At 58.6% G+C, this 15606-nt stretch overlaps 1 protein-coding gene across 9 annotated transcripts in view; it reads right to left on the reverse strand.

The window, feature by feature from the left end:
- The window catches only part of LOC107307453 (protein fuzzy homolog), a 55799-nt gene that overhangs the window by 20819 nt on the left and 19374 nt on the right, over window positions 1-15606 (reverse strand). For 3 of the 9 annotated variants that reach the window (XM_085535509.1, XM_085535512.1, XM_085535508.1), the window contains 6 exons: window positions 15425-15511; window positions 14614-14820; window positions 12771-12866; window positions 11627-11715; window positions 6061-6125; window positions 5886-5981 (listed from right to left, as the gene is read on the reverse strand). In XM_085535509.1, the coding sequence (XP_085391635.1) occupies window positions 5886-5981; window positions 6061-6125; window positions 11627-11715; window positions 12771-12866; window positions 14614-14820; window positions 15425-15511 (640 nt within the window). Of the gene's footprint in view, window positions 1-4795; window positions 4983-5885; window positions 5982-6060; window positions 6126-11626; window positions 11716-12770; window positions 12867-14613; window positions 14821-15424; window positions 15512-15606 lie in introns of those variants that run through there. The other 6 variants (XM_085535513.1, XM_085535518.1, XM_085535514.1 and 3 more) reach the window with 5 other exon arrangements.

Raw genomic sequence — 15606 nt, forward strand, 5'->3', positions numbered from 1 at the left:
GAGACCCATAGAGATCCATAGGGACACATAGAGACCCATAGAGACCCATAGAGATCCATAGGGACCCATAGAGACCCATAGAGACCCATAGCGACCCCATAGAGACCCATAGAGACACATAGAGACCCATAGAGACACATAGAGACCCATAGAGGCCCATAGGGACCCATAGGGACCCATAGAGACCCATAGAGTCCCATAGCGCCCCATAGTGCCCCATAGAGACCCCATAGTGCCCCATAGAGACCCATAGGGACCCATATGGTCCAATAGAGACCCCATAGTGCCCCATAGAGACCCATAGAGACCCCATAGTGCCCCATATGACCACATAGAGACCCCATAGTGCCCCATAGAGACCCCATAGTGCCCCATAGATCCCCCATATGGCCCCATAGGACCTCATAGGGACCCATAGAGACCCCATAGAGACCCCATTTATTCAGCCCCCCCCCAGTGCCTGCAGTGCCCCCCACGCCGTGCCCCATAGCGACCTACAGAGACCCCATAGGGACCCATAGAGACCCATAGAGACCCATAGAGACCCCATATGGCCCCATTGAGACCCTATAGTGCTCCATAGACACCCCATAGAGACCCCATAGCGACCCATAGCCACCCATATGGCCCCATAGCGCCCCATAGAGACCCCATTTAGCCCCATAGAGACCCCATAGTGCCCCATAGAGACCCTTAGGGACCCATAGAGACCCATAGGGACACACATAGACCCATAGAGACCCCATAGGGACCCCATTTATTCAGGCTCCCCCCCGTGCCCTTAGTGCCCCCCATGCCGTGCCCCATAGCGACCTACAGAGACCCATAGGGACACATAGAGACCCCATATGGCCCCATAGAGACCCCATAGAGACCCATAGAGACCCTATAGTGCCCCATAGACACCCCATAGAGACCCATAGAGACCCATATGCACCCATAGGGACCCCAAAGGACCCCATAGCGACCCCATAGCGCCCCATAAAGACCCATAGAGGCCCCATATGGCCCCATAGGGACCCCATAGGGCCCCCATATAGCCCCACAGGGACCCATAGAGACCCATAGCGCCCCATAGAGACCCATAGGGACCCATAGCAACCCATAGCGCCCCATGGAGACCCATAGAGACCAATAGAGACCCATAGAGACCCCATAGAGACCCATAGAGACCCCATTTATTCAGGCCCCCCCCAGTGCCCTCAGTGCCCCCCACGCCGTGCCCCATAGCGACCTACAGAGACCCCATAGGGACCCATAGAGACCCATAGTGACCCCATAGCGCCCCATAGTGACCCATAGAGACCCATAGAGCCCCCATAGGGACCCTACAGAGACCCATAGAGTCCCATAGAGACCCATAAAGACCCTATAGTGCCCCATAGAGTCCCATGGGACCCATAGGGACCCATAGAGACCCATAGAATTACATAGAGACCCATAGAATTACATAGAGACCCATAGTGCCCCATAGATCCCCCATACGGCCCCATAGGACCCCATAGAGACACATAGAGACCCCATAGAGACCCCATTTATTCAGGCCCCCCCCAGTGCCCTCAGTGCCCCCCATGCCGTGCCCCATAGCGACCTACAGAGACCCCATAGGGACCCATAGAGACCCATAGAGACCCATAGAGACCCCATATGGCCCCATAGAGACCCTATAGTGCTCCATAGACACCCCATAGAGACCCCATAGCGACCCATAGCGACCCATATGGCCCCATAGCGCCCCATAGAGACCCCATAGTGCCCCATAGAGACCCCATAGTGCCCCGTAGAGACCCATAGGGACCCATAGAGACCCATAGAGACCCATAGGGACACACATAGACCCATAGAGACCCCATAGAGACCCCATTTATTCAGGCCACCCCCAGTGCCCTCAGTGCCCCCCATGCCGTGCCCCATAGAGACCCATAGAGACCCCATAGGGACCCATAGAGACCCACAGAGACCCCATAGGGACCCATAGGGACCCATAGAGACCCATAGGGACACACATAGACCCATAGAGACCCCATAGAGACCCCATTTATTCAGGCCACCCCCAGTGCCCTCAGTGCCCCCCATGCCGTGCCCCATAGAGACCCACAGAGACCCCATAGGGACCCATAGGGACCCATAGAGACCCCATAGAGACCCCATTTAGCCCCATAGAGACCCATAGGGACCCATAGAGACCCCATAGTGCTCCATAGAAACCCCATAGAGACCCATAGAGACCCATAGTGCCCCATAGTGTCCCCATAGAGCCCCATAGAGACCCACAGTGCCCCATAGTGACCCCATAGAGAACCATAGTGCCCCATAGATCCCCCATACGGCCCCATAGGACCCCATAGAGACACATAGAGACCCCATAGAGACCCCATTTATTCAGGCCCCCCCCAGTGCCCTCAGTGCCCCCCATGCCGTGCCCCATAGCGACCTACAGAGACCCCATAGGGACCCATAGAGACCCATAGAGACCCATAGAGACCCCATATGGCCCCATAGAGACCCTATAGTGCTCCATAGACACCCCATAGAGACCCCATAGCGACCCATAGCGACCCATATGGCCCCATAGCGCCCCATAGAGACCCCATAGTGCCCCATAGAGACCCCATAGTGCCCCGTAGAGACCCATAGGGACCCATAGAGACCCATAGAGACCCATAGGGACACACATAGACCCATAGAGACCCCATAGAGACCCCATTTATTCAGGCCCCCCCCAGTGCCTGCAGTGCCCCCCATGCCGTGCCCCATAGCGACCTACAGAGACCCCATAGGGACCCATAGAGACCCATAGAGACCCATAGAGACCCCATATGGCCCCATAGAGACCCTATAGTGCTCCACAGACACCCCCATAGAGACCCCATAGCGACCCATATGGCCCCATAGCGCCCCATAGAGACCCCATAGTGCCCCATAGAGACCCCATAGTGCCCCGTAGAGACCCATAGAGACCCATAGAGGCCCCATAGAGACCCCATTTATTCAGGCTCCCCCCAGTGCCTGCAGTGCCCCCCATGCCGTGCCCCATAGCGACCTACAGAGACCCCATAGGGACCCATAGAGACCCATAGTGACCCCATAGCGCCCCATAGAGACCCATAGAGACCCATAGAGCCCCCATAGGGACCCTACAGAGACCCATAGAGTCCCATAGAGACCCATAAAGACCCTATAGTGCCCCATAGAGTCCCATGGGACCCATAGAGACCCATAGAGACCCATAGGGACCCATAGAGACCCATAGAATTACATAGAGACCCATAGAATTACATAGAGACCCATAGTGCCCCATAGATCCCCCATACGGCCCCATAGGACCCCATAGAGACACATAGAGACCCCATAGAGACCCCATTTATTCAGGCCCCCCCCAGTGCCCTCAGTGCCCCCCACGCCGTGCCCCATAGCGACCTACAGAGACCCCATAGGTACCCATAGAGACCCATAGAGACCCCATATGGCCCCATAGAGACCCTATAGTGCTCCATAGACACCCCATAGAGACCCCATAGCGACCCATAGCGACCCATATGGCCCCATAGCGCCCCATAGAGACCCCATAGTGCCCCATAGAGACCCCATAGTGCCCCGTAGAGACCCATAGGGACCCATAGAGACCCATAGAGACCCATAGGGACACACATAGACCCATAGAGGCCCCATAGAGACCCCATTTATTCAGGCCCCCCCCAGTGCCCTCAGTGCCCCCCATGCCGTGCCCCATAGCGACCTACAGAGACCCCATAGGGACCCATAGAGACCCATAGAGACCCATAGAGACCCCATATGGCCCCATAGAGACCCTATAGTGCTCCATAGACACCCCATAGAGACCCCATAGCGACCCATAGCGACCCATATGGCCCCATAGCGCCCCATAGAGACCCCATAGTGCCCCATAGAGACCCCATAGTGCCCCGTAGAGACCCATAGGGACCCATAGAGACCCCATAGAGACCCATAGGGACCCATAGGGACCCACTGAGACCCCATAGATTCCCATAAAGACTCCATAGTGCCCCATAGATCCCCCATATGGCCCCATAGGACCCCATAGAGACCCATAGAGACCCATAGTGCCCCACAGTGTCCCCATAGTGCCCCATAGAGACCCCATAGTGCCCCGTAGAGACCCATAGGGACCCATAGAGACCCCATAGTGCCCCGTAGAGACCCATAGGGACCCATAGAGACCCATAGAGACCCATAGGGACACACATAGACCCATAGAGACCCCATAGAGACCCCATTTATTCAGGCCCCCCCCAGTGCCCTCAGTGCCCCCCACGCCGTGCCCCATAGCGACATACAGAGAACCATAGGGACCCATAGAGACCCACAGATCCCCCATATGGCCCCACAGGACCCCATAGAGACACATAGAGACCCATAGAGACCCCATATGACCCCATATGGCCCCATAGGACCCCCATAGGGACCCCATAATGCCCCATAGAGACCCATAGAGACCCATAGAGACCCCATAGAGACCCATAGGGACCCATTGAGACCCCATAGAGACCCATAGAGACCCCATAGAGATCCATAGGGACCCATAGAGACCCCATAGAGACCCCATTTAGCCCCATAGAGACCCATAGGGACCCACAGAGACCCCATAGTGCTCCATAGAAACCCCACAGAGACCCATAGAGACCCATAGTGCCCCATAGTGTCCCCATAGAGCCCCATAGAGACCCACAGTGCCCCATAGTGACCCCATAGAGACCCATAGGGACCCATAGACACACACAGCACCCCATAGATCCCCCATATGGCCCCATAGGACCCCATAGGGACCCCATTTATTCAGGCCCCCCCGAGTGCCCTCAGTGCCCCCCATGCCGTGCCCCATAGCGATGGCCGTGGGGCGCTATGGGGCAGGAGGAGCAGCAGCAGCAGCCGGGGGGGGGCAGATAAAAGGCAACCGGTGACCAAAGGGAGGGACACGTAACACAGCCGGGGGGGGGCAGCTGTGGGGCGAGACCCATAAGTGGGGGGTCAGACCCATAAGTGGGGGGTCAGACCCATAAGTTACCCCCCAGCCCCATAAGTGCCCCCCAGTGCCCCATAAGTGCCCCCCAGACCCCACAAGTGCCCTCCAATTGCCCCATAAGTGCCCCCCAATTGCCTCCCAGTGCCCCATAAGTGCCCCCCAGCCCCATAAGTGCCCCATACGTGCCTCCCAAGTGCCCCCCAGCCCCATAAGTGCCCCATAAGTGCCCCCAATGACCCCCCTGTGCCCCATAAGTGCCCCATAAATGCCCCCCAGTGCCCCATAAGTGCCCCATAAGTGCCTCCCCAGACCCCCCTGTGCCCCATAAGTGCCCCCAGCCCCATAAGTGCCCCATAAGTACCCACCAGCCCCATAAGTGCCCCATAAGTGCCCCCCAGTGCCCCATAAGTGCCCCATATGTGCCTCCCAAGTGCCCCCCAGCCCCATAAGTGCCCCCAATGACCCCCCTGTGCCCCATAAGTGCCCCATAAATGCCCCCCAGTGCCCCATAAGTGCCCCATAAGTACCCCTCAGCCCCATAAGTGCCCCCAGCCCCATAAGTGCCCCATAAGTACCCACCAGCCCCATAAGTGCCCCCCAGTGCCCCATAAGTGTCCCATAAGTGCCTCCCCAGACCCCCCTGTGCCCCATAAGTGCCCCATAAGTACCCCTCAGCCCCATAAGTGCCCCGTAAGTACCCCTCAGCCCCATAAGTGCCCCATAAGTGCCCCCCAGCCCCATAAGTGCCCTATAAGTGCCCCATAAGCACCCCCATAAGTACCCCCTAGCCCCATAACTGCCCCATAAATGCCCCCCAGCCCCATAACTGCCCCCCAAGTACCCCCCAGCCCCATAAGTGCCCCATAAGTTCACCCCATACCTTCTCCCCCCCCTCCTTCGGGGCAATACCGCTCCACCAGCAGCTCCTTCATCCTCCATAGGGCCGCCCCATAGCGCCGGGGGGGCAGAGCTGAATCTATGGGGCAGAGATGGGGGGTGGGGGTCGGTGTGGGGCAGAGATGTGGGGCAGAGGTTTTGGGGGGGGGGGGACTCACTTTTGGACCCCCCAGGGCCCAGGCCGCTATGGGTCGTGCAGTGAAGACGGTCGATGAGGAGATATCTGTGGGGCAGGACCCACACTTATGGGGCTGGGACCCATATCTATGGGGCTGGAGCTGCACTTATGGGGCTGGGACCCACATTTATGGGGCTGGAGACACACTTATGGGGCTGAGACCCACACTTATGGGGCAGGACCCACATTTATGGGGCTGGGACCCACACTTATGGGGCTGGGACCCATATCTATGGGGCTGGAGCTGCACTTATGGGGCTGAGACCCACACTTATGGGGCTGGGACCCATATCTATGGGGCTGGAGCTGCACTTATGGGGCTGGGACCCACACTTATGGGGCTGGAGACACACTTATGGGGCTGGGACCCATAACTATGGGGCTGGAGCTGCACTTATGGGGCTGGGACCCATAACTATGGGGCTGGAGCTGCACTTATGGGGCTGGGACCCATATCCATGGGGCTGGAGCTGCACTTATGGGGCTGGGACCCACACTTATGGGGCTGGAGACACACTTATGGGGCTGGGACCCATATCCATGGGGCTGGAGCTGCACTTATGGGGCTGGGACCCACACTTATGGGGCTGTGACCCACATTTATGGGGCTGGGACCCACACTTATGGGGCTGGAGACACACTTATGGGGCTGGGACCCATATCTATGGGGCTGGAGCTGCACTTATGGGGCTGCGACCCACACTTATGGGGCTGGGACCCATAACTATGGGGCTGGAGCTGCACTTATGGGGCTGAGACCCACACTTATGGGGCTGGGACCCATATCTATGGGGCTGGAGACACACTTATGGGGCTGGGACCCACATTTATGGGGCTGGTACCCACACTTATGGGGCTGGGACCCACACTTATGGGGCTGGAGACACACTTATGGGGCTGGGACCCATATCTATGGGGCTGGAGCTGCACTTATGGGGCTGGGACCCACATTTATGGGGCTGGGACCCACACTTATGGGACTGGGACCCATATCTATGGGGCTGGAGCTGCACTTATGGGGCTGGAGACACACTTATGGGGCTGGGACCCATAACTATGGGGCTGGAGCTGCACTTATGGGGCTGGGACCCACACTTATGGGGCTGGAGACACACTTATGGGGCTGGGACCCATATCTATGGGGCTGGAGCTGCACTTATGGGGCTGAGACCCACACTTATGGGGCTGGGACCCATATCTATGGGGCTGGAGCTGCACTTATGGGGCTGGGACCCACACTTATGGGGCTGGGACCCACACTTAGGGGGCAGGACCCACATTTATGGGGCTGGGACCCACACTTATGGGGCTGGGACCCATATCTATGGGGCTGGAGCTGCACTTATGGGGCTGGGACCCACACTTATGGGGCTGGGACCCATAACTATGGGGCTGGAGCTGCACTTATGGGGCTGGGACCCACACTTATGGGGCTGGGACCCACACTTATGGGGCTGGGACCCACACTTATGGGGCTGGGACCCATATCTATGGGGCTGGAGACACACTTATGGGGCTGGGACCCATAACTATGGGGCTGGGACCCATAACTATGGGGCTGGAGCTGCACTTATGGGGCTGAGACCCACACTTATGGGGCAGGAGACACACTTACGGGGCTGGGACCCACACTTATGGGGCTGGGACCCATATCTATGGGGCTGGAGCTGCACTTATGGGGCTGGGACCCACACTTATGGGGCTGGAGCTGCACTTATGGGGCTGGGACCCACACTTATGGGGCTGGAGCTGCACTTATGGGGCTGGGACCCATAACTATGGGATTGGAGCTGCACTTATGGGGCTGGGACCCACACTTATGGGGCTGGAGACACACTTATGGGGCTGGGACCCATATCTATGGGGCTGGAGCTGCACTTATGGGGCTGGGACCCACACTTATGGGGCTAGAGACACACTTATGGGGCTGGGACCCATATCTATGGGGCTGGAGCTGCACTTATGGGGCTGGGACCCACACTTATGGGGCTAGAGACACACTTATGGGACTGGGACCCATATCTATGGGGCTGGAGCTGCACTTATGGGGCTGGGACCCACATTTATGGGGCTGGGACCCACACTTATGGGGCTGGGACCCACACTTATGGGGCTGGGACCCATATCTATGGGGCTGGAGCTGCACTTATGGGGCTGGGACCCATAACTATGGGGCTGGAGCTGCACTTATGGGGCTGGAGCTGCACTTATGGGGCTGGGACCCATAACTATGGGGCTGGAGCTGCACTTCTGGGGCTGGGACCCACACTTATGGGGCTGGGACCCACACTTAGGGGGCAGGACCCACATTTATGGGGCTGGGACCCACACTTATGGGGCTGGGACCCATATCTATGGGGCTGGAGCTGCACTTATGGGGCTGGGACCCACACTTATGGGGCTGGGACCCATAACTATGGGGCTGGAGCTGCACTTATGGGGCTGGGACCCACACTTATGGGGCTGGGACCCACACTTATGGGGCTGGGACCCATATCTATGGGGCTGGAGACACACTTATGGGGCTGGGACCCATAACTATGGGGCTGGGACCCATAACTATGGGGCTGGAGCTGCACTTATGGGGCTGAGACCCACACTTATGGGGCAGGAGACACACTTACGGGGCTGGGACCCACACTTATGGGGCTGGGACCCATATCTATGGGGCTGGAGCTGCACTTATGGGGCTGGGACCCACACTTATGGGGCTGGAGCTGCACTTATGGGGCTGGGACCCACACTTATGGGGCTGGAGCTGCACTTATGGGGCTGGGACCCATAACTATGGGATTGGAGCTGCACTTATGGGGCTGGGACCCACACTTATGGGGCTGGGACCCACACTTATGGGGCTGGGACCCATAACTATGGGGCTGGAGCTGCACTTATGGGGCTGAGACCCACACTTATGGGGCTGGACCTGCACTTATGGGGCTGAGACCCACACTTATGGGGCTAGGACCCACACTTATGGGGCTGGAGCTGCACTTATGGGTCCCACCCCACACTTATGGGTCCCAGCCCCACACTTATGGGTCCCACCCCCACACTTATGGGTCCCACCCCACCCAGCCCCCACTTATGGGTCTGACCCCACACTTATGGGTCCCAGCCCCCACTTATGGGTCCCAGCCCCCACTTATGGGTCCCAGCCCCCACTTATGGGTCCCACCCCACACTTATGGGTCCCACCCCCCACTTATGGGTCCCACCCCACACTTATGGGTCCCAGCCCCCACTTATGGGTCCCACCCCACACTTATGGGTCCCACCCCACACTTATGGGTCCCACCCCACACTTATGGGTCCCAGCCCCCACTTATGGGTCCCACCCCACACTTATGGGTCCCAGCCCCCACTTATGGGTCCCAGCCCCACACTTATGGGTCCCAGCCCCACACTTATGGGTCCCACCCCCCACTTATGGGTCCCAGCCCCCACTTATGGGTCTGACCCAACACTTATGGGTCCCAGCCCCCACTTATGGGTCCCACCCCACACTTATGGGTCCCACCCCCACACTTATGGGTCCCACCCCACACTTATGGGTCCCAGCCCCACACTTATGGGTCCCAGCCCCACACTTATGGGTCCCACCCCACACTTATGGGTCCCAGCCCCCACTTATGGGTCCCACCCCACACTTATGGGTCCCACCCCCACACTTATGGGTCCCACCCCCACACTTATGGGTCCCAGCCCCACACTTATGGGTCCCAGCCCACACTTATGGGTCCCAGCCCCCACTTATGGGTCCCACCCCACACTTATGGGTCCCAGCCCCACACTTATGGGTCCCACCCCCCACTTATGGGTCCCAGCCCCACACTTATGGGTCCCACCCCACACTTATGGGTCCCAGCCCCACACTTATGGGTCCCACCACACACTTATGGGTCCCAGCCCCCACTTACGGGTCTGATCCCCCACTTATGGGTCCCAGCCCCACACTTATGGGTCCCAGCCCACACTTATGGGTCCCAGCCCACACTTATGGGTCCCAGCCCCCACTTATGGGTCCCACCCCACACTTATGGGTCCCACCCCCACACTTATGGGTCCCACCCCACACTTATGGGTCCCACCCTCCACTTATGGGTCCCACCCCACACTTATGGGTCCCAGCCCCCACTTATGGGTCCCAGCCCCCACTTATGGGTCTGACCCCACACTTATGGGTCCCACCCCACACTTATGGGTCCCAGCCCCCACTTATGGGTCCCACCCCACACTTATGGGTCCCAGCCCCCACTTATGGGTCCCACCCCACACTTATGGGTCCCACCCCACACTTATGGGTCCCAGCCCCCACTTACGGGTCTGATCCCCCACTTATGGGTCCCACCCCACACTTACGGGTCCCAGCCCCACACTTATGGGTCCCACCCCACACTTATGGGTCTGACCCCACACTTATGGGTCCCACCCCCACACTTATGGGTCCCACCCCACACTTATGGGTCCCACCCCCCACTTATGGGTCCCAGCCCCACACTTATGGGTCCCACCCCACACTTATGGGTCCCAGCCCCCACTTATGGGTCCCACCCCACACTTATGGGTCCCAGCCCCACACTTATGGGTCTGACCCCACACTTATGGGTCCCACCCCACACTTATGGGTCCCAGCCCCCACTTATGGGTCCCACCCCACACTTATGGGTCCCACCCCACACTTATGGGTCCCAGCCCCACACTTATGGGTCCCATCCCACACTTATGGGTCCCAGCCCCCACTTATGGGTCCCAGCCCCCACTTATGGGTCCCACCCCACACTTATGGGTCCCACCCCACACTTATGGGTCCCACCCCACACTTATGGGTCCCAGCCCCACACTTATGGGTCCCAGCCCCCACTTATGGGTCCCACCCCACACTTATGGGTCCCAGCCCCACACTTATGGGTCCCAGCCCCCACTTATGGGTCCCACCCCACACTTATGGGTCCCACCCCACACTTATGGGTCCCAGCCCCCACTTATGGGTCCCACCCCACACTTATGGGTCCCAGCCCCACACTTATGGGTCCCAGCCCCCACTTATGGGTCCCACCCCACACTTATGGGTCCCAGCCCCCACTTATGGGTCCCACCCCACACTTATGGGTCCCAGCCCCACACTTATGGGTCCCACCCCACACTTATGGGTCCCAGCCCCCACTTATGGGTCCCAGCCCCACACTTATGGGTCCCACCCCCACACTTATGGGTCCCAGACCCCACTTATGGGTCCCACCCCCCACTTATGGGTCCCACCCCACACTTATGGGTCCCACCCCCACACTTATGGGTCCCACCCCCACACTTATGGGTCCCACCCCCCACTTATGGGTCCCACCCCACACTTATGGGTCCCACCCCCCACTTATGGGTCCCACCCCACACTTATGGGTCCCAGCCCCACACTTATGGGTCCCAGCCCCCACTTATGGGTCTGACCCCCCACTTATGGGTCCCACCCCACACTTATGGGTCCCAGCCCCCACTTATGGGTCCCGCCCCACACTTATGGGTCCCACCCCACACTTATGGGTCCCACTCACGCCATGACGCTGTGGGGCAGTGGGGCACTTGTGGGTCTGGCCCAGCTCCTCAATTGATCCACAGCGGGACCTAAAAAGTGGGGCACGAGCTGGGGGGGGGAAATGGGGGCACATGTTATGGGGCTGGACCCATAAGTGACCCCATAAACCCCCCCCCAGCCCCATATACTGACAATAGAGACCCCATAGTGACCCATAGAGACCCATAGTGACCCATAGAGACCCACAGGGACCCATAGAGACCCATAGAGACCCATAGTGACCCATAGACACCCCATAGAGACCCATAGACACCCCATAGTGACCCATAGGGACACATAGAGACCCATAGAGACCCATAGTGACCCATAGAGACCCATAGTGACCCATAGAGACCCATAGGGACCCACAGAGACCCCATAGTGCCCCATAGACACCTATAGAGACCACATAGTCACCCATAGAGACCCATAGAGACCCATAGAGACCCACAGAGACCCATAGAGACCCCATAGTGCCCCATAGAGACCTATAGAGACCACATAGTGACCCATAGAGACCCATAGAGACCCATAGGGCCCCATAGAGACCCCATAGCGCCCTATAGAGTCCCATAGAGACCCATAGAGATACATAGGGACCCATAGAGACCCATAGAGACCCATAGTGCCCCATAGACACCTATAGAGACCACATAGTGACCCATAGAGACCCATAGAGACCCCATAGAGACCCATAGTAACCCATTGAGACCCATAGAGCCCCATAGTGACCCATAGGGACCCATAGAGACCCCATAGTGACTCATAAAGACCCACAGAGACCCATAGTGACCCATAGAGACTCATAGAGACCCATAGAGAGAGACCCATAGAGACCCATAGAGACCTATAGAGATCCACAGGGACCCATAGAGACCCCATAGTGACCCATAGGGACCCATAGAAACCCATAGGGACCCATGGAGACCCATAGGGACCCATAGAGACCCATAGAGACCCCATAGAGACCCATAGGGACCCCATAGAAACCCTATAGAAACCCCATACAGACCCCATAGAGACCCATAGAGACCCCATAGAGACCCATAGTGACCCATAGGGACCCATAGAGACCCATAGTGACCCCATAGCGCCCCATAGAGACCCCATATATTGCCCCCCACCTGTGTGGCTGCACACTGTAGGGATGGTTGGGGGCCGCAGAGCATCAGCAGCCAAAGCCCCCCAAGTAATGGCAACAGCAACAGACGGAGAGGAACCTGTGGGGCACAGGGGGGCACTTATGGGGTGGGAGGGGTCACTTATGGGGCTGGGAGGGCACTTATGGGGCTGGAATAGCACTTATGGGGTGGGGAGGGCACTCATGGGTTCCTATGGGGTCACTTATGGGGTGAGAGGGGTCACTTATGGGGCAGGGAGGGCACTTATGGGGCTGGAATAGCACTTATGGGGTGGGGAGGGCACTCATGGGTTCCTATGGGGTCACTTATGGGGTGAGAGAGGTCACTTATGGGGCAGGGAGGGCACTTATGGGGCTCTGTGAGGTCTCTTATGGGGCAGGGGATCACTTATGGGTGTCTATGGGGTCACTTATGGGGCTGGGAGGGCACTTATGGGGCTGGGGGGACTTATGGGTTCCTATGGGGTCACTTATGGGGCGGGGAACCAATTATGGGTGTCTATGGGGCCACTTATGGGGCTGGAGATCACTAATGGGGCTCTATGGGGTGACTTATGGGGCAGGGAGCCACTTATGGGGTCGCTTATTGGGCAGGTAACCACTTATGGGGCTCTATGGGGCACTTATGGGCTCCTATGGGGTCACTTATGGGTGTCTATGGGGCCACTTATGGGGCTGGAGATCTTTTATGGGGCTCTATGGGGCAACTTATGGGGCAGGGAGGCACTTATGGGGTCACTTATGGGGCAGGTGACCACTTATGGGGCCCTATGGGGCACTTATGGGTTCCTATGGGGTTACTTATGGGGCTGGAGATCATTTATGGGGCTCTATGGGGCACTTATGGGCTCCTATGGCATCACTTATGGGGCGGGGAACCAATTATGGGTGTCTATGGGGCTACTTATGGGGCTGGAGATCACTAATGGGGCTCTATGGGGCCACTTATGGGGCAGGGAGGCACTTATGGGGTCGCTTATGGGGCAGGTGACCACTTATGGGGCTCTATGGGGCACTTATGGGCTCCTATGGGGCCACTTATGGGGCAGGGGTCACTTATAGGTTCCTATGGGGTCACTTATGGGGCAGGGGGGGCACATATGGGGCTCTATGGGGCACTTATGGGTTCCTATGGGGCCACTTATGGGGCTGGAGATCACTTATGGGGCAGTAGGAGTCACTTATGGGTGTCTATGGGGTCACTTATGGGGCTCTATGGGGCGGGGGGGGTCACTTATGGGGCTGGGGGGGACTTATGGGTCATTATGGGCTCACTTATGGGGCACGAGGGGCACTTATGGGGCAGGGAGGGCTCTTATGGGGCAGGGAGAGCACTTATAGGTTCCTATGGGGCCACTTATGGGGTGGGAGGAGTCACTTATGGGGCTGGAGATCACTTATGGGGCTCTATGGGGCACTTATGGGGCAGGATGGGGTCACTTATGGGGCTGGAGATCACTTATGGGGCTCTATGGGGCCACTTATGGGGTGGGAGGGGTCACTTATGGGGCAGGGAGGGCACTTATGGGGCTCTATGGGTCACTTATGGGGCAGGGGTCACTAATAGGTTCCTATGGGGTCACTTGTGGGGCCTATGGCGTCACTTATGGGGCAGGGAGAGCATATATGGGTCCCTATGGGGCACTTATGGGGCTCTATGGGGCTGGAGGAATCACTTATGGGGCGGGGGGGGGGGCACTTAATCAACGCCTCCACTTCCGGGTCACGTGGGGAGGGGAAGGGGGCGTGGCTTAGCGGATCCACTTCCGGGTCACGTGGGAGGGAAGGAGGGGGCGTGGCTTAGCGGATCCACTTCCGGGTCTCACCGCGGGACTTCCGGTGGGCAAGAAAACCGGCAGATCCTTGGCCGAGTGAGCGGAACCGGAAGTGAGGAGAGAAACCAAGATGGCGGCGTCCGTGTGGGGCAGAGCCCGCCATTGGGGGGTGGAGACCAACGGGGGACCCCCGACCCCAAGGACCCGGATGCAGCTGGGACCGGAACGAGCAGCGGAGCATAGAGACTGCAGGAGGACCTAAAATAGAACGGCACTTCCGGTTAGGGGGCACTTCCGGTTGGAACGCACTTCCGGTTTGAGCGCACTTCCGGCCTGAGCGCACTTCCGGTTTGACCCCCCCCAAACACACGGTCAAAGCGCACTTCCGGTTTGAGAGCACTTCCGGTCGGAATGCACTTCCTGTCTGAGCGCACTTCCGGTCGGAATGCACTTCCTGTTGGAGCGCACTTCCGGTTTGCGCACACTTCCGGTCGGAAAGAACTTCCGGTCCGACTTCCCTCCCCCATTTCCGGTTTGTCGACCCAATCATTTCCGGTTGGACCCTCCTCCCCCCCCCATTTCCGGTTGAACCACCCCTCCATTTCCGGTCAAACCTCAACTACTTCCGGTCTCTCCCTATCTACTTCCGGTCTGACCTCCTTCCCATTTCCGGTCCCTTTAAGATCGCCCCCCCCCCTTCCGGTCCCTTCCTTTCAAGCCCCTCCCCCTCACTTCCGGTCGGGACCCACCCCACTTCCGGTCGGATCCCCCACTTCCGGTCCCTTCCTCCCCCCCACTTTCGGTCGGGACCCCACACCCACTTCCGGTCAGGACCCCCCCACTTCCGGTCGCCCCCCCCAACCTCCATTTCCGGTCTGGGCGTGGCCGGAAGTGGGCGGGACAATGTGACGTCTCCACCAATCAGAGCATCCAGCAGCGGGAAGCAGCGCTGTCAATCATTAACAGCCCGGGCTCATTACCATACGCTCATTACCATATGCTAATTACCATATGCTAATTAACCCCCCTCATTCCCACCCAACT

This window comes from Coturnix japonica, unplaced genomic scaffold (genome assembly GCF_054131305.1).
Source record: "Coturnix japonica strain WE unplaced genomic scaffold, WE-NBRP24 Scf129, whole genome shotgun sequence".
Classification (NCBI taxonomy): domain Eukaryota; kingdom Metazoa; phylum Chordata; class Aves; order Galliformes; family Phasianidae; genus Coturnix; species Coturnix japonica.